At 52.5% G+C, this 27,002-nt stretch overlaps 1 protein-coding gene across 29 annotated transcripts; it reads left to right on the top strand.

The window, feature by feature from the left end:
* Positions 1–360: 360 nt before the first annotated feature.
* On the top strand, positions 361–25,582 carry C4H1orf159 (chromosome 4 C1orf159 homolog). Of its 29 annotated transcripts, none has more exons than XR_003515400.1 (13): positions 361–488; positions 1,545–1,667; positions 14,251–14,351; positions 14,433–14,521; positions 16,628–16,703; positions 19,400–19,561; positions 19,860–19,925; positions 20,922–20,987; positions 21,490–21,624; positions 22,833–22,858; positions 22,957–22,987; positions 24,374–24,560; positions 25,105–25,234. XR_003515400.1 is itself a non-coding variant. In XM_027568349.1 (12 exons), exons 2-12 carry the CDS (start codon positions 1,630–1,632, stop codon positions 25,504–25,506), a joined length of 1,353 nt encoding a protein of 450 aa, XP_027424150.1. In that variant the 5' UTR covers positions 361–488; positions 1,545–1,629; the 3' UTR covers positions 25,507–25,582. The 29 variants fall into 29 exon arrangements, 22 of the variants coding, with proteins under 22 accessions (XP_027424150.1, XP_027424286.1, XP_027424219.1 ...); XR_003515405.1 differs by lacking the exon at positions 25,105–25,234 and adding an exon at positions 23,669–24,165 and having other exon boundaries at positions 24,374–24,514; XR_003515401.1 differs by lacking the exon at positions 25,105–25,234 and adding an exon at positions 23,666–24,165 and having other exon boundaries at positions 24,374–24,514.
* Positions 25,583–27,002: the final 1,420 nt, after the last annotated feature.

Raw genomic sequence — 27,002 nt, 5'->3', positions numbered from 1 at the left:
TATCCGGGGCACCCCCGCCCCGCGCCGGGTAGCGCGCCGTCCCTGACTCCGGGCGCCCGTCCGGGCTGACGCCGCGCCGCCGGGAACACCGCCTTTCGGGCGCCGCCCCCTGCTGGCCAGCGCGCCCCGGCTTCCCGGGCTCCCAGCAACGCCAAAGCCGGCCGGCGCGCGTGGGCTCCTGGGGAGCGTGGCTCTTCCCCTCCCCAGCTTGGTCTGCGGCCCCGCTCTCAGGGCCGAGGCGCCCTCGCCTACACTTCCTAGGTTGCTCCGCGCGCGCCTCCCACGGCCTCGCGAGAACCCTGTGCCGGAACTCCTCTGGAGAGAGGGTTTTTTTTCTCGCGGGGACCGCCGGGAGTTGTAGTTTGAAGCTGGGAGTCGCGCGGCCTGGTACCGGGGTTGAGGTGGCAGAGAGACTACAAATCCCAGGGAGCGCGGCGCGACCGCCCGGAGGGCGGGGGGTACGAAAGAGGAACGCGAAGGGCGCCGGGGTGAGTGAGGGGCCGGGGGCGGGCGCGCGGGCGGCCGGGGCCGGGGGCGGACCGGGGGCGGACCGGGGGCGGGGGCAGGGCCTCGCGGGGCGGCCTTGGGGGCGCGGACGCCGGGGCCGGGCGGTCTCGGACGCGGCGCGGGGCTCGGAGCCGGCACAAAGGTCCGCGGGGACCCGGCTCGCCTCGGGCCACCGAACGTCCCGCAGGCGCAGCCGCTGGGAGAGCCCGTCGGTCGCCAGGCCCAGGAACGCCCCCGCGTCCCCGAAGCCGCGGAGCCCGGAGGCCTCGCCCTCAGGCCCGAGCCCGGGCGGGGCGAGCGGGAGGCCCCCGGATGCCCTGGAAGCCCTCTCCCTTGAGGTGTCGGCTTATGAGTCCGTTTATCGCCGTGAAGTAGTCAAGGTTGAGGCGTAACGTGGGTTTTCAAGGAGCGTGTCGTCACCGTAACTGTCTGCTATGTTAGTTCCGGTAGAATTTAAGACCAGGGCGTTTGGATGCATTTGGATATGGCTTTTCAAGGGTTTCAAGGAATAGCATTTTGGCAAATGCAACTTCTCCCCCAAAGAACTGTTTTGTGATCCTTCTTAACCGCTTCGTCCTGTTAAATTCGAAGGTGTCAAACTTGGCCCCGTTTTTTGTTTTGTTTTTCGTAGTACGACTGCGCTCTGCGGAGAAGGCTGACTTGGGGCTTCGTCCTTCTCGTGGTTTTTAACCCCGGGGAGCCCTGGAAGAGGCCCGGGCTGGGGGGGTTTAATAGCGCACCTGGATTGTTCCCGTCCCACTCCCGGCTGAGAGCCACTGGGGAGTAGTCTGTGTTCAGCCAGAATCTTAATGGCCACATTGTCTTCAGAAGTTCCTAAAAGGAAATAAAATCTGAATTATCCGGAAAGTTTGTTTTCCTGGCACATACACACTCCCACCCCGGTCCTGGTATATTCCTCCCCAAAGCAGAGCGAACAGATGTCTTGGTGGGTGATCACCTGAGTGGGCTGGTGCACAGGCAGCGCCCCGGCACCCCAAAGGCACCTCCCAACCCTTCACTTACTCTTGTACTTCAAGGTGAGCTGTGATTTGTCATCTGACTCATTGGAAGAATGACTTTAGTCACCGTAGCACTGAGAATTCCGCATCCCCAAGGCCAAGGATGCCTTTGAGTGGTTTTCCAGCATGCAGACCCCTCAGGTAGGCTCCGGGGGTGCACACCCCTCTCAGGTGTGTGGAGGCCACACGGTGGTGGGCAGTGGGTGCCCACGTGCCGTTCCTGGCATCTGCCATACATGTCAGCTGGCTGGGATGTTTCCTTTACGTCCAGTCAAGTCATCACCATTTATTTTCCATCCCAGCATGAGATGGGATTTTTAGATCGAGAAGCATGTTCCTATTTTTTTCCTGAGAGTCAGATTCCATGTCTGCTTCCTTTGCTTGCTGAGAAAATAACCAGCAGTACCTCCTTTGATGGGGGGAGGTCCAGTGGGCCTGTGTCGTGCTCCCATCAGTGCGTCAGACCCAGAGCTGAGGACCAGCCGTCCCCCGCTCTCCTGTCCAGCCACAGCTGCCTGAAGGCTGGGGGCCAGGGCTGCAGTGAATGTTTGTGTGGTCACTCGGGCAAGGCTTCCGGCTGGAGGGCCTGTTTACAAGGTTGTCCTGTCAGCAGTAACCCCTTATTTACCCACCACACATAATTCCACCCAGGTACGGGGCGCCTGGGTGACTCAGTCGTTGGGCGTCTGCCTTCGGCTCGGGTCATGGTCCCAGGGTCCTGGGATCGAGCCCCACATCGGGCTCCCTGCTCGGCGGGAAGCCTGCTTCCCCGTCTCCCACTCCCCCTGCTTGTGTTCCCTCTCTCGCTGTGTCTCTCTCTGTCACATAAATAAATAAAATCTTAAAAAAAAAAAAATTCCACCCGGGTAACCAGGATGCATTACTTGTTTAGAATCACAGCAACCTGGAGGCTTTATTTCTTCATTGAAACCAATTCTAAGGAAAAAGGAATTGTGAGACAACATATAGTACAATTTAAATTCTCACCAAATTTTTCATTACCATGTAGGAATATTTTTACCCAATTATTTAACTTTTTGGCTCCAGGACGATTTTCAAAATGAATCCCACCTATTCAGTTATTGAGGTGTGATTCACATGCAGTGAAATGCATAGGTCCAGTTTGGCCAATTTTGACAAATGCATCCAGCTATGTAACCTGCACACCTGTCATGATAGAAAACATTTCTGTCATCCCTGAAAGGTCCCTTGTGTTGTGGGCTGAATGGTCGTGTCCCCCAAATCCGTAGGTTGGAACCCTAACTCCCAGTGTTTTGATCTTTGGAGGAGTCTTTGGGACGTGGTTATGGTTACATGAGGTCATGAGGATGGGCCACATGGTGGGATTAGTGCCTTTATGAGAAGAGAGAGAGCAGTCTGCTCACAGGCCCAGGGAAGGGCTATGGGACGCAGCAAGCAGGCACCACCTGCAAGCCGGGAGCAGCCCACGCCAGACAGAGTCTCTGGAATCTCCCCGCACCTGGACGTCTTGGCCTCAGACCCTGGGTGTTGCTGTGTTGGCACTCCTGGGATGTGCCACCGTGCACTTATAAGTCCTGTGATGGCACTTGGTGGGGTTTCTTGGGTTTGGTTTGTGTGACTAAAGAGGTTATGGACAGTCTTGTACACATTTTCTGTGGGTGTGTTTTCCTTTCTCTTGGGAAAATCCCTGCGAGTGACCCTACAGAGCAGTGTTTTCATGGTGGCTTTAATTTGCATTTCCTAGAGCTTAGTGATGCTGAGCACTTTTCCACCTGTCACCATTCATACCTCTTTTCTGAAATGTCCAATCAAGTCTTTTGTCCTTTTTTAAAATTATCAAGTTGTAAAAGCCCTTTTTATCTTCTGGATACATGGCTTGTCAGATACATATTGCAAATATTATCTCCCATTCTTTGACTTGCTTATTCATTTTATTAATGGTATATTTTAGAAATGCACTTAAAATTTTTTGGAGTAGTATTAGAGTTACAGAAAAGTGGCAGAGATGGCCGGTTTTCCCTCATACCGACATTTAGGTAACCACGGTGCATTTGTGGAAACTGAGAAACAGCAGTGCTGTGTTCCTGCTGTCTACACTGCAGATGTGAGATTTCACTCGGTTTGCCAACATCCCTGTCCAGGTCCCACACCGCGCTGAGTGTCACAGCTCCTTTGTTCCCTGTGGGGTGGCCTGCTGTCTCGGACTCTCTTACTTTTTCATGACCCTGACTGTTTTGAGGAGGACTGCAGAGCTGTTGTGTCGCATGTCCCTCCTTTTGGGTTTATCTGCTGTGTTTTCTGGTGCTTCCGGTGGTGTCGTGGGCTTGGGAGAGAACAGCCCAGCGGTGGTGAGGTGGCCCTCTCATCACATGCTGTCGGGGGCGCTGGCCTCTGTAGGACAGCACGGGGCACGTGGGCCTGGCCACCTGGTCCAGGTGGTGCGTGCCAGCTGTCTCCTCGCTCCCTCCTGCTTCTCTGGTGGCCGCTCAGTGAGGCAGTCGCCCTGCAGGGGGTGGGAATGAGCGGGGCCCCCCGCGGTGTGGGGGTGGCAGGGGAGGTCCACTGTATCGTTTGGAATTCTGTAAGGAGGCTTTCTCTGTCCCCCATGTGTGGATTTGTCGGTCGTTTCCTTCCGTCAGCTGGGGCTCCTGGATGTTGGTCGTGTACTTTGGGTCCGATCCAGCCCTGCGTGGTTTTGCTGCGCACACTGTTGGGAGCTCTTTCATTTGTTTGTTTTGGGGGCACTTCCTTTCTTGGCGCTTCCAGATGCTCCAGGTTCATCTTGTGTGCCTGCCTCCGCCCTGAAATCAGCCATTTCTCCAAGGAGCCCTGGTTTCTTTCATTGGAGGATGGTGTTTAGGAGCTGGGATCTGGGCACTGGTGTCCGGGCCTGAGGTCCTCCCGGTGGGCGGGGCTAGATGACGTGTGTGTCTGTAACCTGTAATCTGTAACATGCTTATTTGTAACCTTCCTGTCAGAACCTACTTCCCACCATCCACTGTCCATTTTCTTTTCTTTTCTTTCTTTTTTTCTTCCTTTCCTTTCCTTTCCTTTTTTTTTTAACTGAGGGAGAGAGCGGTGGGGGGTAGGAGGCAGAGGGAGGGAGAGAATCCCAAGCAGCCTCTACACCCCACACGGGGCTTGATTCCAGGACTCTGAGACCACGGCCTGGGAAACCAAGGTTGGATGCTTAACCAACTGTACCACCGAGGCACCCCCCCCCCACTATCCATTTTCATATCTGTCCAGCCCAGCCCCAGTGTGCACATAAAGCAGTTTCAGAATTGTTCGCCCACATTCCATCCCCACAAGAGACAAATTTATCAACTAGAGTACAGTGTTTATGTGTGGTTCTTTCTATCTTTAGCCTCCCAGTCAAACATCATTTTCCAGAGGTGCTGAGGTCAGCTCCTTCTTTCCCACCCCCTTCAGTGTGTTCATGTCATACACTTCTGACACAGTTAAAATTAGTGGTCACAGTCTGTGTTTCATCTTGAGATCCCTGACATTCTGTTTAATTTTTTTTTGCATACATTATACTTTATTCTCTGTGCTATATGCTTCTATGGGTTTTGAAAAATGCATAGTCGTGTATCCACCATAATGGTATATTTTGATGAGATGTTTTTGATATTGATAAAGTTTAATTTATGAATTGGTTTTCTTTTTCAGTTCATGCTTTCAGTGTCCTTTCTAAAAGTCTTTGCCTAAGCAAGTCACAAAGATATTCTCCTGTATTTTCTTCCAGAAGCTTTATAGATTTTGTTTTTGCATTTAGCTTCATGATCCATCTCTAATTTTTTCGTATGATCTGAGTCTAGTTTTTATTCCATGTGAGTAGCCAGTTGTCTGGCACCATTTGTTGAAAAACTATTTTTCTCCATTGAATTGCTTTGGCATCTTGTCAAAAATCATCTATGTTATTTCTGGATTCTCTGTTTTGTTACATAGGTCTGTTTATACTCTCATCAATCCAACTGTCTTGTGACTTTATAAGTCTTCAAGTAAGGTCATGTAAATCCTCCATCTTCTTTCTAAAAACTGCTTTGGCTCTCCTAGGTTCTGAGCATTTTCTTATACATTTTAGAAACAGCTTGTGAAAAAATAAAAAGAATCAGCTTGTGAATTTCTCAAAACAAAAGGCTTCTGTAATTTTGATTGGTATTGAGTTAAGTATAAGATCATGTAGGGACAATTTACATCTTAATAATATTGAATTCTCTAGTCTACTGACATGGATTAATGGATATTTCCATTACATATAAAATGGTGTATGTAATATATGCCATTATGGTATGTCTTTCCCTTATTTAGATCTTGAATTTCAGCAGTGTTTTATAGTGTTCAGTATACAGGTCTTACATATATATATTTTTTTAAAGCAGGGGAGAAGGGGAGGGGCAGAGGGGAAGGGAGAAGCTGACTCCCTGCTGAGCAGGGAGCCCAACGTAGGACTCACGAGACTCGACCCCAGGACCATGAGATCACGACCTGAGCCAAAGGCAAATGCTTAACTGACTGAGCCACCCAGGTGCCCCAGGTCTTACATATTTTAAAATAAACTTATCCCCAGGAACTAGCAAATTATGTTTTTGAATGCCACTGTAAATATTTAAGTTTCATTTTCCAATTAGTTGTTACAATTAGTAGAAATAACAATTGATTTGTATATTGACTTTATATTCTTGGAACATTGCTAAATTCACTCATAAATTATACTAGTTTTTTCCTGTAGGTTTCTTAGGATTCTCCATGTAAATAGTCACGCCATCTGCACAGAGACAGTTTCTTGGTTTTCTCTCCTTATTGCATTGGCTAGCACCTATGGGACAACATTGAATAGAAATGCTAAGATTGGATAGCCTTGATTTCTTCAATCTTTAGGGGGAAATGTTCTATACTTCATTGTTAGTATGATGTTAGCCACAGGTTTTTTTTTTTTAAAGATTTTATTTATTTATTTGAGAGACAGAGAGAAAGAGAGAGAGAAAGCACATGAGAAGGGGGGAGGGTCAGAGGGAGAAGCAGACTCCCTGCTGAGCAGGGAGCCCGATGCGGGACTTGATCCAGGGACTCCAGGATCATGACCTGAGCCGAAGGCGGTCACTTAACCAACTGAGCCACCCAGGTGCCCCTAGCCACAGATTTTTTTATAGATGTCTTTTATCAGGTTTGCTGTATTTCCTTCTATTTTTAGTTTGCTGAGAGTTTTTAGCATTAACTTTCTTCAGAGGAATATAATCAAATCTAGAGTCTCCACAACATAACATTTGCAGTTTATAGGATACAACCCAAAATTACTGAACACATGAAGAACCACAATAATATGAGCCATTCTCAAGGGAAAAGATAATCAGTAGATGCTAATTATATTATGACCCAGGTGCTGGATGATCAAACACACACTTTTTTTTTTCAATTTTTTATTTACATTCTAGTTAGTTAACATACAGTACAATATTGGTTTCAGGAGTAGAATTTGGTGGCTCATCACCAAATACAGCACCCAGTGCTCATCGTAACAAGTGCCCTCCTTAATACCCATCCCCCATCTAGCCCATTCCCCACCCACCTCCCTTCACCAACCCTCAGTTTGTTCTCTCGTTAAGAGTCTCTTATGGTTTGTTTCTCTCTCTTTTTTCCCCTCTCCCATATGTTTCTATGTTTTGTTTCTTAAATTCTACACGGGTAAAATCATATGGTATTTGTCTTTCCTCTGACTGACTTATTTTGCTTAGCATAATACATTCTAGCTCCATCCATGTCATTGCGAATGGCAAAATTTCATTCTTTTTGATGGCTGAGTAATATCCTATTGTATATACACCACATCTTTATCCATTCATCAGCTGATGGATGTTTGGGCTCTTTTCATAGTTTGTCTATTGTTGATAATGCTGCTATAATATCAGAGTGCATGTATCCCTTTGAATCTGTATTTTTGTATGCTTTGGGTAAATAGTCGTCCAATTTCTAGATCATAGGGCAGTTCTATTTTTAACTTTTTAAAAAAAGATTTATTTATTTATTCAAGGGGGAGAGGGGCAGAGGGAGAGAGAGAATCTCAAGCAGACCCCCCTGAGCATTAAGCCCAACACGGGGCTCGATCTCATGACCCATGAGATCATGACCTGAGCCAAAACTACAAGTCAGATGCTTAACCAGCTGAGCCACCCAGGCCTCCCGCTATTTTTAACTTTTTGAGGAACCTCCATACTGTTTTCCAGAGTGGTTGCACCAGCTTGCATTCCCACCAACAGTGTAGGAGGGTTCCCCTTTCTCTGCATCCTCGCCAACATCTGTTGTTTCTTGACGTTAATTTTAGCCATTCTGACTGGTGTGAGGTGGGATCTCATTGTGGTTTTGATTTGTATTTCCCTGATGATGAGTGATGTTGAGTATTTTCATGTGTCTGTTGGCCATCTGGGTGTCTTCTTTGGAAAAATGTGTGTTCATGTCTTCTGCCCATTTCTTAACTGGATTCTTTGTTTTTGGGGTGTTGAGTTTGATTAAGTTCTTTATAGATTTTGGTCAAACACTTTAAAGCAGACTTAATAACTATATTCAGTGAGGTAAAGGAAAATACACTCATCATGAACAAAAATATAGGAAATCTCTGTGAGGAGATAATATATATATACACACGTGCACGTGCGCGCACACACACACACACACACTTTTTTTTTTAAAGATTTTATTTATTTTTTTGACAGAGAGAGCACAAGTAGGCAGAGTGTCAGGCAGATGGAGAGGGAGAAACAGGCTCTCCGCTGAGCAGGGAGCCGGATGTGGGGCTCGATCCCAAGATCCCAGGATCATGACCTGAGCCGAAGGCAGCCGCTTAACAGACTGAGCCACCCAGGTGCCCCCACATACATACTTTTAATTAGCAGATGGAAATTTGAGAACTGAAAAACATAGCATCTGAAATGAGAACTTTACTGAATGGTCATAGTGGGAGTGACAGGAAATAGTTGGTGACATCAAAGATTAATAGAAATCATCTAGTCTAAAGGAAAAAGGGGGATTGATTGGGGTAAATGTCTAGCACATGGGTAATTATAGACTCCAGAAGGAGAGGAGAGACACATAGTGGGGCAGAAGAAATACATGAAGAAATAATGACTAAAACCTTTCCAAATTTGGTGAAAGACATATAGGGTAAATATGAATAAAGTCATACTTAGACACATCATTTTCAAATTAATGAAAACTCAAGATTAACTTTGAAAATCTTGAAAGCAGCGAAAAGCAATGGATCACGTACAGTATAGCATTGTAAAGTCTGTGAATCGGGGACCATGGAGGTGAGAGGCGAGCGGGGCTGCACCCTAAAATACTAAACGAATCCTGTACCCTCTTAGAGTGAATGCTAAGTAAAAGTGTTTTCAGAGAAAGAGAAACTGATAAAATTTGTTGCCATCAAGTGCGCACTGCTAAAAATGCTAAAGAAGTTTTTGTAGACTTTTGTAGACAGGTGAGTACCGAAGTGAAATTCAGATTTTATGAATGAGTGACGATCATCAAGAACAGTACGTATCTGGGGGAGATGTTTTCTTTCAAGTGCTTGTGTTTTGAAAAATTCAAACATTTCTTGTGTATGTAATGTATGCAGATGTAATAGGTATGACCATTGTAGCACAAAGAATAGTAAAGGAGACATGAAACTATAGAGTTTCAAGGCTTCTACATGTTAGAAGAAGCAGTGCCATATTCTAAGTAGGCTATGAAAAAGAGAGGGTGTATATTGCAATCTCTAGAGCAACAGTTATAAAAATATGCAAAGAAGTATAACCAAAGAACCAAAAGATAAATTGAAAGGGAATTTTTAAAATAAATAATATAAAATAAAGCAGGAAAGAGAGAACAGAGGGCCAAAATACCAGAGAGGCCAAAAGAAAACAATAGTAGCCCTAAATCCACCCATAGTGCCCTTGGACATTTGCCAAAGCCCATCTATACAACGTCAAGGGTGACCATAGTGTAAATATGGACTTTGGGTGACAGTGGTGTGTCACTATAGGTTCACTGATTATAACAAACGTACAGGATGTTGGAGGGGGCTCTGCTTGTGTGGGGGGGTATGGGAACTCTTACTTCCTGCTCAGTTTTGCTGTGAACCTGAAACTGCTCTAAAAATATTTTGTATATTATAAGCACCTGGATGGCTCAGTCAGTTGAGCATCCAACTTGGTTTCAGCTCAGGTCATGATCTCAGGGTCCTGGGGTCAAGCCCTGAGTTGGGCTCTGTGCTCAGTGGGGAGTCTGCTTGAAGATTCTCTCCCTCTCCCTCTGCCCTTCCCCCTGCGCTTGCTTGCTCACTCTCTCTCAAGTAAATAAATAAATCTTTAAAAAATATAAAAATATTGTATATATTAAGACAAAACAAAACAGAGGGACAAGTAGAAAACAAGTAATAAAATGGTAGACCTAAGTCTAACCATAGTGATAATTACATAAATGTTAATGGACCAAACTCTCCAATTAAAAGACAGAGATTGTCACAATGAATAAATAAGCAAGACCTACTGCATACTGTATTTAGGAGATTCACTTTAAATATAAAAAACACAGGTTGAAAATAAGATATATAGATGCAAAATATATCTGTAGATCTAAGATCTATCCATCTATCTATCTTGCAAACAGTGAACATAAGAAGATTGGAGTAGCTGTATTTATATCAGATAAAATAGATTTCAGGAGGTTGAGTATTACCAAAGATAAAGGGGAAATGTCTAATGATAAAAGGCTCGTTTCATCAAGAAGACTTATCAATTATAAATGTGTCTAATAACAGAGCCTCGAAATAAATGAAGCAAAATTGACAGAACTAGAGAGATAATTAGGCAGTTCCACAATTATAATAAGAGATTTTAACATCTCTTTCTCCCACCAAATATTAGAACAAAACCCCAAAAGAAATTAGTAAAGACATAGAGGATCTGAACACTGCTCTCAGGCATCCTGACCTAATTGCTATTTGTAGAAAGCTACACCCATCAAAGCAGAATACAAATTCCTACTAAGTGCATATTGTACATTCTCTAACATAGACCAAGTGCTGTGCCCTAAAACAAGTTTCAAAAAAAACTAAAGAAGTAAAGCTGGATTTTTTTGCAGATGACATAATTATTTATGTAGAATATCCTAAGAAATCTACAAAAAGTGCTAGAACTATCAAGTGAATTTCATAAAATTTCAGAAACTAAGACTAATAGACAAATTTTAATTGTATTTTTATGTACTGGCAGCAGACTATTGGAAAATGAAATTAGAAATTCAGTTCTATTTACAATAATACCAAAAAATAAAATATTTAGTAATAAGTTTAACAAACTTATTTGTTGAGTAGTCTGAGCTTGTGTATAGGACTGGCTTGTGCAGAACCCCTTTCTGCTCGGGACCACCTCTTCACTGCAAACTTCAGAAGACAGCTGAAGGGAAAACTTGAAGAAATGGGAAGTGATAGCACATTCATAGATTGGAAGACTCAATATTGTTAAAATGTTGATTATCCCAGCCAAAATTCCAGCAGGCTTTTTTTTTTTTAAAGATTTTATTTATTTATTTGACAGAGAGACAGAGAGAGAGAGAGAGCACAAGCAGGCAGAGCGGCCCGGAGTGGGAGAGGGAGAAGCAGGCTTCCCGCTGAGCAGGGAGCCTGATGCGGGGCTCGATCCCAGGACCCTGGGATCACGAACTGAGCCGAAGGCAGACACTCAACCGACTGAGCCACCCAGGAGCCCCAGCCCAGCAGGCTCTTTTGTAGAAACTGGGAAAGTGGTTCTAAAATATGGAAATGCACATAACCTAGACTTGACAGCAATTAAACAAAGCAAAGCTTATGCTACCAGTTTTCAAGATTTCAGTAAAGCTTTAGTAATTGAGACTGTGATGTTGGTGAAGGGTAGACACATAGGTGAGTGGAGCAGAACAGAAAGTCTGGAAATAGACCCACACACATACACTCAGTTGATTTTCAACAAAGATGTCATGATAACACGAAAAGGAAAGTCTTAACAGTGCTACAACTCCTGGACATGCATATGGAAAAAATAAACTTTGATCTTTACTTCATACCATATACAAAAGTAACTCAAAGTGTAAAAGCTAAAACTCTAAAACTTCTAGAATAAAACATAGGAATGACCATGAGGTCAAGGCAGAGATTAACCCTAGGACACAAAAAAGCAAGAATCATAAAAGAAAAAATTGATGGGTTTGATTTTATCAAGTGAAAACACTTACTCTTCTGGATACTCATGTGAAAATGAAAAGGCAAGTCACAGATGGGAGAAAATATTTGCAAAATATTTATATCTGAAAAATGCATATATCTGACAAAGAACATGTGAAGAACTATTACAACTCAATAATAGAAAGCCAATTAAACAAAATGGGCAAATGATTGAAGAAGACATATAAACACATGAGAGCTAAGAGCCATCACTGATCATCAGGGAAATGCAAATTAAAGCAACAGTGGGTTACCACCGCGCACCCACGGATGCCATGCCAAGTGCCGGTGGGGGCGTGCTTGGGATCACCGCTGTGGGGGACAGATCGCAGGTTAGAAAGGTAAGTACACACTGACTTTGACCCAGTCGTTCCAGTCCTAAGTACCTACCCAAGAGAAATTAAACAAATGTCCACACAAAGACACATAAACAAATGTCCACAGCAGGTTTATTTATAGCCATTAAAATCCAGAAACAATCCAGGCGTCCATCAGCAGGTGGGTGGGTAAAAGCAATGTTGTACACCCTCACCATGGAATTATCATTCAGCCATAAAAGGAATGAAGTGCAGATGAATCTAAGGATCATTAGTTCAAGTAGAAGGAGCCAGGCACAAAAGTGTATATACTGTATGGTTCATTTACGTAAAATTGTAGACAATGCAGGCTGATCTGCAGTGATGAAGAGCCTGTGGATGCATGAAACCAGGCTTGAGAGGACTGCAGAGGGGCTCAAGCTTCCTCTGCGGGTGACAGAGACATCCCGCACAGTGTCTGAATTCACTGAATGTGTGCTTTACATGGATGCAGTTTATTGTGTGTAAATTATACCCCAATAACATCGCCTAACTGGCAGATGAAAGTGTTGCTTAAAATCTGGGACTTCTGAGGGGCGCCTGGGTGGCTCAGTCTGCTAAGCATCTGCTTCTGCTCAGGGTCCTGGGATCAAGCCCCATGTTGGGCTCCCTGCTCGGTGGAGAGTCTGCCCCCCTCCCTCTCTGCCCCTCCCCAGACTTGTGCTCATGCTCTCTCTTCTCCCTCCCTCCCTCCCTCTGTCGCAAATAAATAAAATCTTTAAAAAAAAATCTTGGATTTCTGATTCCTGAATTGAAAGGGTAATTTATGACTTAATGTGACCGTGGGGATGCCTCTTAACACAGAGTGAGCTGAAGGGTCCGTGACTTTTAGGGTTTCCACAAGGCAGAGAGAGATGGGCTCTGCTGAGCACACATGGAATACACAAAAGGGAAAAGTTTTGATCACACCCTGTAGGTGAGGGTCAGCGTGTCTATGACGTCCGCAGTTGCTGTCCTAGAAAGGAGAAGGTGCGTTTTGAATAAAGCATGCATTTCAAATGGGATGGCATGAATAAGGGGTGGGGAGGGGGCTCATAACAAGGCCTCATAAGTTGTTCCTGCTTCTGCAGGGCTCCTAGCATGAAGTGTATAACAGGACAAAGCCCCAGCACCTGTCCCAATATTGCTGTCATGCATGTGTCCCCTCCCCACGCTCGGAAGTCTGGGGCCCACAGCCTAAGGAGGCTGTCTGACATCCTCGGCAGTGGGGCTCATCCCCAGGACCCCCAGGCTGGAACTCTCCCACCACCTGGTCCTGCTGGTCCTGAGGCCAGATGAAGGAGTGGTTTCTCATTCCCCAGCCCAAAATGTGTTCCTTGCTGACCCACCTTGCCACCATGGAAGCTTCATCTCCAGGAACCTGAACAGGTTCCCTGAGTAACAGCTCTTTTTGTCCAGTAAGAAGTCTTTATAGAGGTGACTTTTATATGTCAAAATATTTAGCCAGCTGCATTTCGGACAGATAATTATGGTTACCATGTTGCATGTTAACAGAAATTTGTTTAAAACTTTAACAATTTACTGCAGGGTTTGTGCAGGTTAGTTTTCTCTGGTCACACTGGAAATGTGACAGCTTAAGTCCTAAATCACATGGGCTGCCGAGTTTTGAGTTTGCTAGTGTCAGGAAATGCACTTGCAATGTGTGGCGCTGTCTGCTGTTCCTTCTGCCTGTTACTGCATCAGAAGTCCTCTGCTCTGGGGTTTTCCTCAGTCGAGGCTTTAGATGGTACTTTTATCACCCAAGATGACATTGTTCCTGCAGTTTCCATGACAAGAGCAGGGTGAATAGTAGAAAATTATAAGGCTGAGGGTCCCTGACTGGCCTGTGTTGGCCCCAGAGGTGTTTCACTGCCTAGGTGTTCTGTCTCTTGGTGAAAATGCTTGAATTGGGGTTTTCCTAGGACAGAGCAAGATGGCAGATGGACAAGTCCCGTCCAAGCTCATGAGCAGAACCCCCTTCTGCTTCGTCCTTTCAGGAGGCAATGAATGGCTGAAAGCTTTGGAGGAAGGAGTAGTCCATCTAGATCCAGATCCAGATCCAGATGGGTTGAGCACAGACCCTCCAGTCCCTCAGCTCTGGGGGCTCCTTATGGTAAGTCAGTTGAGCCTACCAACAATGGGCCTCACCAACTGCCTTGATTTGCAGGCCTGGGACCAGGGATCTGCGGTTTCTTAGCAGCCCCGCCCTGCCAGCTAAGCCCTGGGCTCCGCCTCTGGATGTCTGCAGCTCCCATCCCAGAGGGCCAGGTAAGGGTCCTGCACCTCGGCCCCCACCTGGTGCCCTGGAAGGAGGCGCCCACATCTGCACAGTGCCCCTATCTGTTGCAGACCCTGTGTTCTGGAACATGGCGCTCCAGCGTGCCGTCCTCCTGGCAGGCCTTCTGGTGGAAGTTGCCAGCAAATCCTCAGAAAGTGTGGTAGGTGTCCGGTCACACAGCGGCGTGGGTGCCAGGAAGTAAAGTCAAAACCCTCTCTTCCCAGCCCCTCATGGAGGCAGTGGGCCCTTCACCTGGCAACCTTCGGGGGTCACCCTTGCCCTGGCCCCAGGGACAACCAACTGTGCCTGCTGTTGGGGTCAGGGAAACCTGTGCCTCACGGAGAAAAGCAAACACATGCCCCCCAACTGGCACCTGCTCTGTGACGTCCCCTAGAAGCTTCTTCTTCTCTTTGCCAAACTGAACCTGTTACTGTAGCTGGAAAAGGGTCTCCGCACAATTGCCCCCACTGGCACCGAGGGGAGCCTGCAAGCTGCCTGCCCAACTTGGGGTGGATGGAGACTGCGTGTCCAGGCAAGCAGCAGCATTAGGCAGGGTCTGCCGCAGGCCTCCTGTGGCCAGGTACCCTGGCTCTCCCAGGCCGCTGACACGGGTATGCTGTGCCCCGGCCATGCCCACGTGCACCCAGTTGCACATCATCCAGGCCTTCCAGAGGGTGAGGCCTTCCAGCCGCTCTGCCTCTGCCAGGGTTGGGATGGGATGGCTGGAGTGTCCCTCGTGGGCTTGACCTCAGCCACGAACTGGCCTTGGACCCCTCCTGTGGTGGCACAGAGTGTCCATGCAGTTCCTTAGACACCCCTCACTGTTCACTGTGTTCTCGGCACAAGAAACAAAAGCTCGGCTGTGATAAACACACACTGAGCCAAGCTCCCATGGGAAGCCCCTCGAGTTTGGTCCTGTAAATGCCAGCACTTGGCACATCTGTTCCCCACTCAGTGCCCCCCCCCCCCGCATATGCACACAGCAGGCGTGAGTTCCTGCCCCACAACCTGCCCTGCTCTGGGCACTTCCTCTGCAGGGGCCCTGCTAGAAACCCCTTGTGGAGGGCAGCCACAGAACGCTGAGAAGAGCAACCAGGCAGGACCCGTGGGGTGACTGTTTTCTGGGGCACAAAGGGCAGACACGCCTCACCGGGGAGGCCATGGATGTCTGGGTTTATCTTCATATTTTATTACAGTCTAGAAAAACGTGTTTCCTTTTCCTGGGAAGGAGTCCACTTGTGGCGCTGGGGTAGGGTTTAGCACCTGTAATTGTTTAATTTTCAAAGCCACTGGCAAGTGGTGAGCAACATACAGGAACACGTCGTTCTCACAGCCTCTGTGCCACGTGTTGGTAATCTTCGCAACATTTCAGACTTTTTCATGACTATCCTATTTGTTAATGGTGACCTCTGATCAGTGATTATGACCCGCTGAAAGCTCAGGTGATGGTCAGCATTTTGTAGTGGTAAAGTATTTTAAATTAAGGCACGTACATTGTATTTTAGACACAATGCAATTATACACTTCAGAGACTATAGTATAAGCGTAACTTTTACATACACTGGAAAACAAAAAATTCACTTGATTAACTTTATCGTGTACTGGAACCGAATCCACAGTATCACTGAGGTATGCCTATAAATAATTTTTTGGATTGAAGTGCCCCACCCTATATCCACTTGTGTCCATGGGGCTGAGCAGCAGTAGCTCTGCCCCGAACCCAAGAGACCCACCTTCGGAAAGCGCCACAGCTCCTACTAGCTCCCAGGCGAGGCTGAGTGGTCAGGCAGGCAGGCAGGCAGGGGAGGGAAGTGGCTGCATAGACCGCCGAGCACCCACAGGCTGGCAAGTGTCCCCAGGACCACTCCCTCCCCCACCAGGCTGCCCCAGCCCAGTCCCCTGGTCAGAATCTCTGGGTGGGCCCCCAAGGGATCCCCCTTCCTGGCTTTTGGGAATCTGAGTGCTTAGGAACATGCTTGTGTTTATTCAGTCATCAAACACTCACTGGGCACATGAAGTTCTGTCCCGGGAAGTGTTCATGTGGTGTGACTGTGTCCTCACCTCGCTCTGGGTAAGCAAGAGATGGTCACCTGATTCGGAATTTTGGTTTTTTTTTTGATTCGGAATTTAGAAGAGGCCAGGGCCATGGGCGTTGGGTCAAGCTTGTGAGGTATGCCTTCTGCGGATGCCATTCTCAGCCTGGCCTGCTTGTCCTGCCCGAGCCCCAGCTGTGGGGTCTGCAAACTCACTGCCCTCTCCCCTCTAGGGCCAGCAGCCTGAATGTTGTGTGGATGTGGTGGATGTCAACACCACCTGCGGGAGCACAAGCCTGTGTGGTCCAGGTAAGCTGCTTTGGCACCAGCCAACCTTGACCAGCCTTGGTGATGAGGACAGTGCTCTTGCGAACCCTGTGGGGGTCAACATAGCTGGTGTGAGCAGGCGGGCACACAGGCCCCTCGGGAAGGATGCTGGAGATGCCTGGGAGGTAGGCGAGGGGCTGGAAGAATGGGCAGAAGCAGCAGGAAAGTGACAGAACCCCATCTGAGCCTCCCTCCCGGCTGGCAGCCTGTCCGCCTCTTCTTGGGTGGAGGTGGGTAAGTCCTCCTGGCCGTCGGTCTCTGGCAGTGAGTGTTTCTTTCCTCCTGCTGTGTGGGTGACCTCCATGTGGGGCCTTTGTGTCCTGCTTCTCAGGGAGAAAAAGGGAGGTCCAGGTCCTTCTTGCTCCTGCTGTTTTTTAAGAGTCTTTAGCTGGAAATATTTTTTTGTGTGAAGAGGCATATTCTGGTTTCCCTCGGTCCCCCATTTGAAACTTTACCCTCAGAAAGTTTTACATATTAAAAGCCAAGCTGCAAAGAGAATTGGGTTGGAAGTTGTGAGATAAGGGACCGGCAAAGGGGGAGAGAGGCGTAGATGGAACCAGAAGAAAAGAACAGGTCTGAGCACGCTGTCCTGCGCCTCACCGGAGGGGCCTCTAGTCCTGGCGGTGGTCAGTCCGGTGAAGCTGATGTGCAGGTGTCAGGAGCCGGTGTGGCAGGTGGGCCTCCCCGAGAGTGACGCCTCTGTGGTGGGAGCAGTCGGGTATTTAGTAAGAGGCATTTCTATGGAAACAAAAGAAAAACAAATGTTAATGGTTGCAGCAAATTTTAAGTCTAGTTTCTCAATCTAGAGGGCAGTCAGCTAAGTACCCTTCTAGATGTTGGACTCAACGCCCATTTAGGTGGAGTGAGGATGGCAGAGGCGGTGTCTGACAAATTCCGGGGTTGTGCTGCGAATGTGCCTGCTGAGGCCGTGGGGCTGCTTGTGAACTTTCTGAGAGGCCCACACGGGAACAGGCGTGAGGCTGTGTCCACACGTGAGGCGTCGAGGTGATTTCTCCGAAGTTCATACCCACACATCCAGCCTCCACTTGCAGGGCTTTGGGGAAAGGGCAGTTTTAGTTCTTAGTGATTCCAAGTCAGGAGGGTGGGAGGGAGGAAAGTGGAAATGTTAGTTTGAAGAGTCATAGCCAAATATTGGAAGAGACTGGAAGGTTTCAGGGGCCGGTGCAGCTTACAGGTAGGTAACAAAACCTCAGACACGAACAGGAGTGGAGTCTGATACCCACATAGATGCGTTACAGACACCGTCACCCCCACTTCTACCAAAGACAATCACAGCGAGACGTGAATTGGCTTTTAAAATAAGTCTAGCCTCACTAAATGTGGCCTGATCATCTACATAGTGCAGCAAGAATAGTGATTGACCATTCAGACTCTTTTTAAGTCTGCCTTGCTGGACCTTTCCACAAGGAATCTTAGATTGGACTCCCGAGGCCAGGAAGCCAAGCCAAGGACTCGCCATCAGCCCTAACCCTAATACGTACAGATTTTGGTGAATCTCTCTCTTCTCAAGGTCCGAATACCCTCATTTCCTGGACTTCCCCGTAAGTGACCTTCCTTGCTCACCTGTGAGGCTGGGAAGCCAGTAAGCCAGGTGTCAGGTGGTTTTTCAAAGGGGCTTCATAAAGTCAACCTTAGCTCCTTAGTCTTTCTGGTCACTGGTCCTGGCTCTCTAGCTGTCCCTTGTCCCCGCACACAACAGCCCAGCCCGGGGCCTCCCAGTTACCTTGGAGCCAGCCAGAGGGGTGCTTTTCGGGAGAACTGCTGCGCGGGCGCCAGGTGCATGCCAGGCCCCCCGGTTCCCAGGCCCCCTGGTGTGGTGCTAGGCCTGTCTGCCCACAGCGTCACAGGCACTGTCACTGGTCAGTCTTCGGGCCCTGCCGTCCACTTGGTGTCCCTGCAGAAAGGCCTTCACCTCACAGTGACATTGTGTGTGGATTAAACATCAGTACAATTCATCATGAAGGACGTGTCCCTGGACACTGCCCCAGGGGCCAGCGCTAGCATTCAGGGCCAGCTCAGTACCTGCACTCAGTATTGATCGAGCATGTGTTTGCTCAGCCGCTGTGCTCTATGTTGGGGATGTGAAGAAGCAATAAAGGTTATAACACACAATTCCTGCCCTTAAGGGGTGCCCTGGCTTGTTGGCAAAACGGACTGTCTGCAAACCACTGGCCAGTGGGAGCTGCACTGCTCCCAGCGCCGGGGGAGCCTGGGGCTTTGGGCAGTGGCGTCAGTCTGGGACCTCCCCAGGGAAGGGGACGGCAGAGGGCAAGGGTCACAGCTGGGCTGGAGAGTAGTGCCCCTGAGGGGGGTGGCCGTGTCCCTGTGGCACCTGTGGAGGCAGGGTGAGGGTCCGGTGGTCAGGCTGCTGGGGTCCTCCCCGGAGCATGGGGCCGCGCACGGCACCTGCCTGCCTCGGGTTCCCTGCCTCTCCGACTGTTTTACAAGACGTCCAAGAAAGGATCCCACAGAGCCCGTGGGTGAGAGCTCGCTGCGGCTCCCGCCAAGTTTGTGTCTTTTTCTGAAATCAAACCTGCCCTTCCGTCCAGACTTCCAGAACGAGCTAATTAGCATTCTTGAGCGAATTCTCAATTTCACAAACTCAGGATATGGAAAAGCCCCCCGAAGGCAGAGCTGAGTCACTGTCTCCCGCACAGGCTGCTACAGGCACCGGAACGAGAACGGGAGCGTCAGCTGCGTCCGCTGCAGGAACAGCACCTTCAGCCCCCACTGCCGCGGCCGCCCCGTGGCCCCGCCCGCCAGGCCCACCTGGCCCGCTTCCCACCCAGGGGCCACGTCTCCAAGTTCAGGAGGAACGGGTGGGAGTTGCCCTTCTTGTCCCCACAGCAGCGGGCGGCCCACGGTTCCCTGGACCACCGTCCGTCGAGGGGATACCCCCCACACCCGGTCCCCTCTCTCCCTGAGTCCTGGTGTCCATGTGGACGGCTGTGGGGTGAGGGCGGCTCTTGTCTCCAGGCCTCCTCCCTTTCTGGTTTCTGGCCCGTGATTCCCCACTGGGCTGTGTCTCTGGCTCCCTGGGAGTCTCAGCGGCGTCCCCGCGCGTGGTCCAGACCTGCCCGGGGAACCGGCTGCACTGACGTCTCTGCTTCCCCACAGTCGCTGGCTGGGGCGCACAGTTCCCACTGAACAGGAGCACAGGAACGCCCGGGCAGCCAAATCTCGGTGAGTCTCTGGCTCACCAGTTGGGAGCAGGGCCTCTGCCCAGGTCCTGGTGGAGGAGGGGGTTATCATCTGCCATTCCCAGTGCACACAACCACTTATGCTGGCCTCAGTAGGGCCACAGCCACGGCCAAGGTCACGCTGCACCCCAGGCAAGAGATGCATGGACAGGGACCCAGCCTGACCACAGAGCAGGGCTGGTGGAGTCGGTGGCCCCCAGGCCGGGGCTTACGGGGCACAGGCAGGAGGCCCTCGCACATGCCCCTGAGCAGTTCTAGTGAGTGGAAATGCTCACAGCTGCACAGCTCACCCCTTGCCGCAGTCCTGGCCCACCCAGCACCTCGGTGCACGGGAACTTGGGACGTACGGTTGTCTGGAGATGGGAGGGTGCCCTGAGGCCCTCTGGCCCCCATCCCCTGAGGCTCTTCTGAGGATATAGGGCTCAGACTGCAAACACTGCTTGCCAGGCAGAAGAGCCCACCACACCGCCTGGTCCTCATGGGGAAGACACAGGGCCCACCTCCTGCAGACTCTGTCCTCAGCTTGCATCCCATCCTATCTGAGATGTGGTCCGCCAGCCACGGAGGCTTAGCTCCGCCACAGGGGCCACTGCAGTCAGGGAGCAGGACCGACCCCAGGAGTGGTCACCTCCTGTCAGGTGACCAGGTTGTGATGGGGGTTGTGTGTCCCCCAGACACTGGGCCTTCAGCAGAGGGCATGTTGGACCTGGACTGAGGGCTCCTGCTTTCTGCACAAGTTTCAGGACCAGAAGCATGTGGCCTTGTGCTGACCTGGAGCACCAAGGCCGGCCACCAGAGCAGCAGAGTTTTAGGGTGGGGTCAGCACAGATGGCCCCGACCTCCTGTGACAGCATGCTGGGTCTGGCAGTGGGGGTACCGTTGGAGGAAGACCGGCTAGTCTGGCTCTAGAGCCCATTTTCATTGTGGCAAACTTGGGTCAGGACACGCCAAATTAGCCGGAATTCATCCCCCCCTCTAGGTTCCAACGTAGCCATGGCCACACCTCCTGCCTGTGTCTCAGGGTCAGAAAGCCACCTCCCCACAGGTATCTAAGAGCACTTTCCCCACAATCACCATCCAGAGCCCCCAGCCATGGGCCCGCCAGCCCATCCTGACCCCGTGTAGGTAAAGATGGGCAAGCATCATGGTGCTAGGAAGGCCATCTAGGGGCAAGGAACGAGCTCCCACGAGGTGAGGGTGTAGTGGCAACCCCTGCCTCTGAGTTGAAGGTCTGACCTGGCATGCCAGGGATATGGGACCCCATAGTCTGTGCTGAGCCTTCAGGAGGGAGATGGGGACCCCAGGGCCTGCTGTTCTTAGGGGCTGGAATCTTGAGCCCCCTCGGTGCCCCACCTTCCTGTGACAAGCCGGAGGCCTAGGAAACTCGAGCACCTCAGACCCCACAGCCAGGTTCTGGGTCTGCGGGGCACCCGAGCCCTGAGTGTGGAACCCCGTGAGGGCCCAGGCATGTTCGGAGAGCAGGGGCCTGGGAGGTCCTCTGAGGCCCGCCCAGGCTTGCCACTGGCTGCCATGCACTCTGCTCACAGGGAGCCCTCAGGTGGCAGCCTCCCTCTTCCTGGGGACGCTCTTCGTCAGCTCTGGCCTCATCCTGTCTGTGGCTGGGTTCTTCTACCTGAAGCGCACCAGCAAACTCCCCAAGGTCTTCTACGGGAGAAACAAAGGTATTCCGGCCAGAAGGGTGCCGGCCAGTGCACACCCCCGGGGAGCCACGGGGACTGCCTGGGGGGCAATGGGGGCTGGGGCTGGGGTGCAAGACGCAGGCTGTGCAGCCGTGAAGACTCCTCACAAAACAACAGGAAGGGGACTGGGTTGCCATGTGGCTCTCGTGTCAAGAGTAAGAGGGGCGGCCACGTCCTAGGGAAGCTCCCGTGTGGATTCTGTGGGGCTCTCAGAGTAAAGGTGCTGGTGTGACTCCATCGTGGGGTATCCTGGCGGGGTTGCTGATGACGGGTGGGAGGGGGGTGGGGAGGAGATGACACCCCTGGTCTTGTGGCCGCCTGCCCGCAGCTCCCCTGCCCCCCTGGGAGTGGGGGTAGGCAGGCTGGTGCAGGGACCGTGGGGCCCCTGGCCACCCCGGCTTACCCTGGGCCTGGATGCCGGATCCGCCCCCCTCCAGAAGAGACGGGCATCACCCCTGCTGTGCCCTCGGGTGTGCCAGGCAGGTGGTCCGGCCACCAGATCGGACCCATCCGTGGACCGAGCTAGTGGGTGATTAGCCAGAGCCTCCTCACCTGGCCTCTGTGAGACCCCTGTCCACCCACCCGGAGCCAATGCTGGGTGCCTCGGTGGGGTTGTTAGAGCTCCCAGATCCTGACCCACACCAGTCAGGGTGGGCCCTTCCGGGTCAGCTGTGGGGGGCTGCTCCTCAGCAGTGGCCACAGGGGTCCTGGTGTGTCAGTGCAGGGGCTGGGGCAGACCCACTCAGTGTCTCCTCCCGAACACCCCCAGAGCTGGGCTTGGTCAGCCTAGGTGGCCACCAAGAGTGCAGGGGTGCATAGCAACCTCCCCAGTGGAGGTCTCCCTGAGGCCTGCCCCCAATGCTGGGCCTCCCCTGGGGCTGAAGGCATGCTCTTGCCTGTTTTCCTGGTGGTGCTGGAGACCCAACAGCACTGTACCTTCTGAGGGCTGGCTTGTCGCTCTGCCAAAGGGCCTAGGACGGCGGCTCCCCCTGGGGTGCTTGGGGGCCCACCACCCCAAGAGCAGGTGGGAAATGTGGCAGGACAGACAGCTGGGCCCCGGGCACTGCTGGGCAGTCGGGGAGGTGGGACTGGGCTGAGCCTGGAGTGGGGGAAGAGCCTCTGCAGGCCCCATGGACCCCCTCCCCAGGCGAGGGACCCCTGCCCCAGGTGACACCCGTGTTTGCCCGCAGCCCCTGCCCTGCAGCCTGGCGAAGCCGTAAGTAACCTGGAAGGATGGGCCAAGTGCCCCCGTGTCGTGGGCCTCTGTGCTGGGGGCCGCCCGCTGTTCTCACTGTGCCTTTTCTCCTTTTCAAGGCTGCCATGATTCCCCCGCCACAGCCCTCAGGTATGTCAGCCCTCATCTCAGGGTGAAAATTTCAAAATGATCTTGCCCATGGGATCGGCCACTCTCCAGCGACACTGCAGGGCTGGGCTCTGCGGGCACCTGGCCCTGCAGCTCTTGGGACATGGGCCAGGTCCTCCCCCAGTCAACCACAGCTCTCCTGCCTTTTCCCATTTATTCCTTTCTGTTCCTGACATTTTATTCCTGACATGTTGAGTCTGTTGGGGGAGAATGAGAATCCCCCCAGCACAGCGTCTGGGGCCACCCCTGAAGCCTTCGCTTGGCCCTCACCAAGTCCCAGCTCTACCTGGGTGGTGGGTGTGGGGAGCAGGCTGGCCCAGGCATACGGCCTTCCCGTGGTCCCTCCTGAGTGGCTGGCACTTCAGTTTTGCTAGGTCAGGCGTGCCCCACCTCAGATGATTCCAGGAATAGGCGCCCATATCAACCCCGTTACAGATGACACCATGAGCACAGAGAGGTTAAGTGACTGGCCCATGGTTACACAGCTACAGGCCTTGGAGCAGGAGCCTCCTGGCCTCCCCAGTCTGTGTTGTTGGCACTGTGCAGAGGTCTGGAGTGGGGACAGGGGAACATGTCCCTCTTCTTTGGGGACAAAGAGCTTATTGGCCGAGGCTGGATCTGCTCTGTTCTGTAGAATACTTGTCTCTGATGTCTCTAAAGCAGTACCATCTACAAGCATCTTGAATTTCCCTGCATTGGTCTCCGAGGGCCGCCGTAACAAATGACCACAAACTGGGGGCTTGAAAACAAGTGTATTCTCTCACAGTCCAGGAGGCCAGAAGTCAGAAGTCAAGGTGGGGGTTGGGGGGCACTCCCTCCAGAGTCTCTAGGGGAGGGTCCTTCCTGCCTCCTCCGGCCTCTGGTGGGCTTGTGACCACACCACCCCAGTCTCTGCCCCCATCTTCACGTGGCTTCTCCCGGGTCTCCTCTCTCTGGCTCCCTCTTGTGAGGACGCTGGTCACTGGATTTAGGGCCCCCCAGATAATCCAGGAGGATCCTTAATCACATCTGCAAATACCCTTTTTCCAAGTAAGGTCGCATCTGCTGGCTCTGGGGCTTCAGACATGGACTCATTTGGGGGCCACCATCCAGCTCTGCTGTGCATCATGGGACCTGTTGCCTCTGTGTCTCTTGAGAGCAAGGCCCTCACCCAGGCCAAGGTGCTTGGGGTGCAGGGGCACCGAGTGTCTGCAATGAGTGGAGCATTCATCAGACACTCTCTGTGCACAAGCTGGGGCTCAGTGGGATCTCCTCCCCCGGGCTGCTCCACACCCCACTCCCAGGAGCTCTGGGGAGGGCTGGGCCCTGGGGCCATCGCGCCTGTCCCCGGCCCCACTCTGACCCTGCCTGTCTCTGACCCTGTTTCAGTGCGGAAGCCGCGCTATGTCAGGCGCGAGCGGCCCTTGGACAGGGACACGGGCCCCACTGCCATCTCCTCGGTGGAGGCCCGGGTCAGCAACGTCTGACCCGGGGACCCACCCACAACTCTGCACACCGCCTTGGAGAGAACCCAGCACACAAAGGACAGGCACTGCCCAGCAAGGCCTCAGGACAGGTCTGGACACAGCCCCTGACTCAGCGTGACTATCTCCCAGCAGCAGGTGCTGCCCGAGGGTGCTTCTTCCCTCCCCACAGCTGCTCAGTGTGATGGACTGGGAGCCGCGTCCTTGAGCCAGGCTCGGGAGTGTGGCCAGGTGGGGTCTGGGCCCCTCGGGAGAGACCGCTCCCAGCGGCCAAGAGCCTACAAGGACTGCCGGGCTGCTCCATGCCCCTCCGCCTTTCCGAGCCCGCGGTGGGCGGACATCCCCCACCACCAGGCCGGTTGGCCTCCTGGCATCCCCTCCGGGACGGTGTCCAGACAAGGGGAGGCGTGGCATGAGCACCGGCCCCTCCGAGGGTGAGGGGCCCACAGGGCTGTCCTGTAGCCAAGACCCCCCACCCTCACTCCCCCAAGCCCAAGACCACACATTTCCAGGAGCTGCAGAGGCGAGGTTCCTGGTTTCTTACTGACTTCCGTCAGTTTTAAGCAGAAAAGCCAGAGAGACACTGCTTCCCTCCTCTGTCGCCTGCCCCTGACCCGCTCCCCACGTTGGGTCCAGGTGCTGCAGGTTCTCGTCCACCCGAGGAACGGACGCTGGCCTGAAGCTGTTGGAGATCAGGGCCGTGGCCGTCCAGGATCCCATTCGCCTGTGACTCCTGCCCGGCTAGCCTGGTCTCCACGGACCTGTGGAGGCTGTGCTGCCCGTGGTCCTGTCCCAGCTCCCGCAGGCCTGGAGACGCATCGCTGGCCCTGGCTGGTTACAGACAGACGGGGGTCCCCAAGAGAAAGGAGCACTCGCGGCCACCTCTCACGCACTGGGCCCGACACTGGCCTTCCCAGGTTCTCAGTCGGGACTGGTGTCTCTCCTTCAGCGTCCACATCCCAGGGGCCCGAGGCAGGCCCCGTGCCCCTTCCACACCGTGGTGCCTGTCCCAAGCATTCACAGTCTGCACACACTTGAACCCACAGCTGGTCCAGCAGCGGAGAGGGGCGCATCAGCTTCAAATCGGTGTCAATAAACTATTCAGGGCTTTCTTCCCCCAACCTCCCCGCTCCAAGGTTCGTCTGTTCCTCGGGAAAGGTGAAGCCCCACCTGCCCTGCCGTGGGGGCGGCCCCGTCAGCCAGGCTGACGTGGGCTCGGTCACCTCACCAGGAGCAGTGATGCGCCCTCGTGGGTACCGTCTCTCGTTCGTCTGTCCCCTCGGTCGGAGGGGAAGGGGACCAAAGGGGAGGTGGGGAGACCAGGGTCCCCACCAGCTTCAGGGGCCACGGGGAAAGGGAGAGGGCACTCCGCTGCCGAGCTGTGCCCATCTGGGAGGCTGGGCTTGGGAGCCAGGGCAGAATGTGCAGGACCCTCCAGGTCCCCTTGGTTTCTGTATTCCCCGAGGTCAGGGGAGCCTCTCCCACCCTGTGGATCCTCGTGGGGAGGGAAGCACACATGGGAGGAGACTCCCTTGCCCCTGTTCCCACTTTGCACCAAGCCTGGCTGCTAATCTGGGGAACAAAACAAAATGCAGAGCCATGTTTGACCAGGAGAGCGGGTCCAGCCAGTCAGGCCCTGGAGGCCCAGGCCAGGCCCAGATGGGGGCCCCCGCACCCCAGGCCTTCTCCATCTCCTCCCACCCTGAGGTACAACCTGGAACCCTGGGGTTATTCCAACATCTCCCTGCCCCTCCCCCAGACTCCCCCAGCCCCCAGCCTCAGCTTTGCCCCACTTCTGGCAGCAAAGACAACTCTGAATTTGACCCTGCAGCCACCTCTGGCTCCCCCACTCGAGATGTGCTTCCCCTGACCTTCAGGCCTGGGGGGGGGGGCTGGTCTTTGGGGCCCTCAGCCCGCCAGGCTTCCCCCTGCCACTGGGCACCCCCTGGGCCTGGGTGCCACTGTCCTTTAGGCCCCCAGGTAGTGGGGAGTAGGGTCACGGGACTTCCCAGCCCCGGGACCCTGATGGGCCTTCAGGCTAGAAAGCATGTGAGTGGGTGCAGTGGGGCACAGGGGCACCTGAGCCGTTGTGGGGCGGCTGGTAGTGTCAGGCATCTACAGTGGGGCTCCATCCCGAGCTCCATCCTCAGCCACCCTCTTACCCGCACTCCAGCCCTCACGTAGGAGGCCAAACTGAGACCAATTTAGGGGGCCATCGGCTTAGGCCCAAACAGGCAGGTGGGGCACCTGTCCCCTTCTGACCCCCCACCATGTCAACTGCTGTGGGGCTCCCCCACACCCTCGGAGGGGAGCGTGTTATGGGGGATGGGCGGTTGGCACAGTCCTGGGCTCACAGCCGGCAGTTCATTCGTTCATTCATTCATTCACTCAGCACTAGGAGAAGCACCAAGAGCAGAGGTCGGAAGTCAGCAAGAGGAAGAACGGCGGCCTCAGGAGGCGGGCGCACAGCGGAGGGCCGCGTGGGGCCTGAGGAGGCGATGTGAGGGCAGATGTCCTGGCCAGGAGCTTGGGCA

This window comes from Zalophus californianus, chromosome 4 (assembly GCF_009762305.2).
Source record: "Zalophus californianus isolate mZalCal1 chromosome 4, mZalCal1.pri.v2, whole genome shotgun sequence".
NCBI lineage: Eukaryota > Metazoa > Chordata > Mammalia > Carnivora > Otariidae > Zalophus > Zalophus californianus.
The sequence above is the reverse complement of the archived record's forward strand: the minus strand, read 5'-3'. Positions and strand labels throughout refer to the sequence as shown.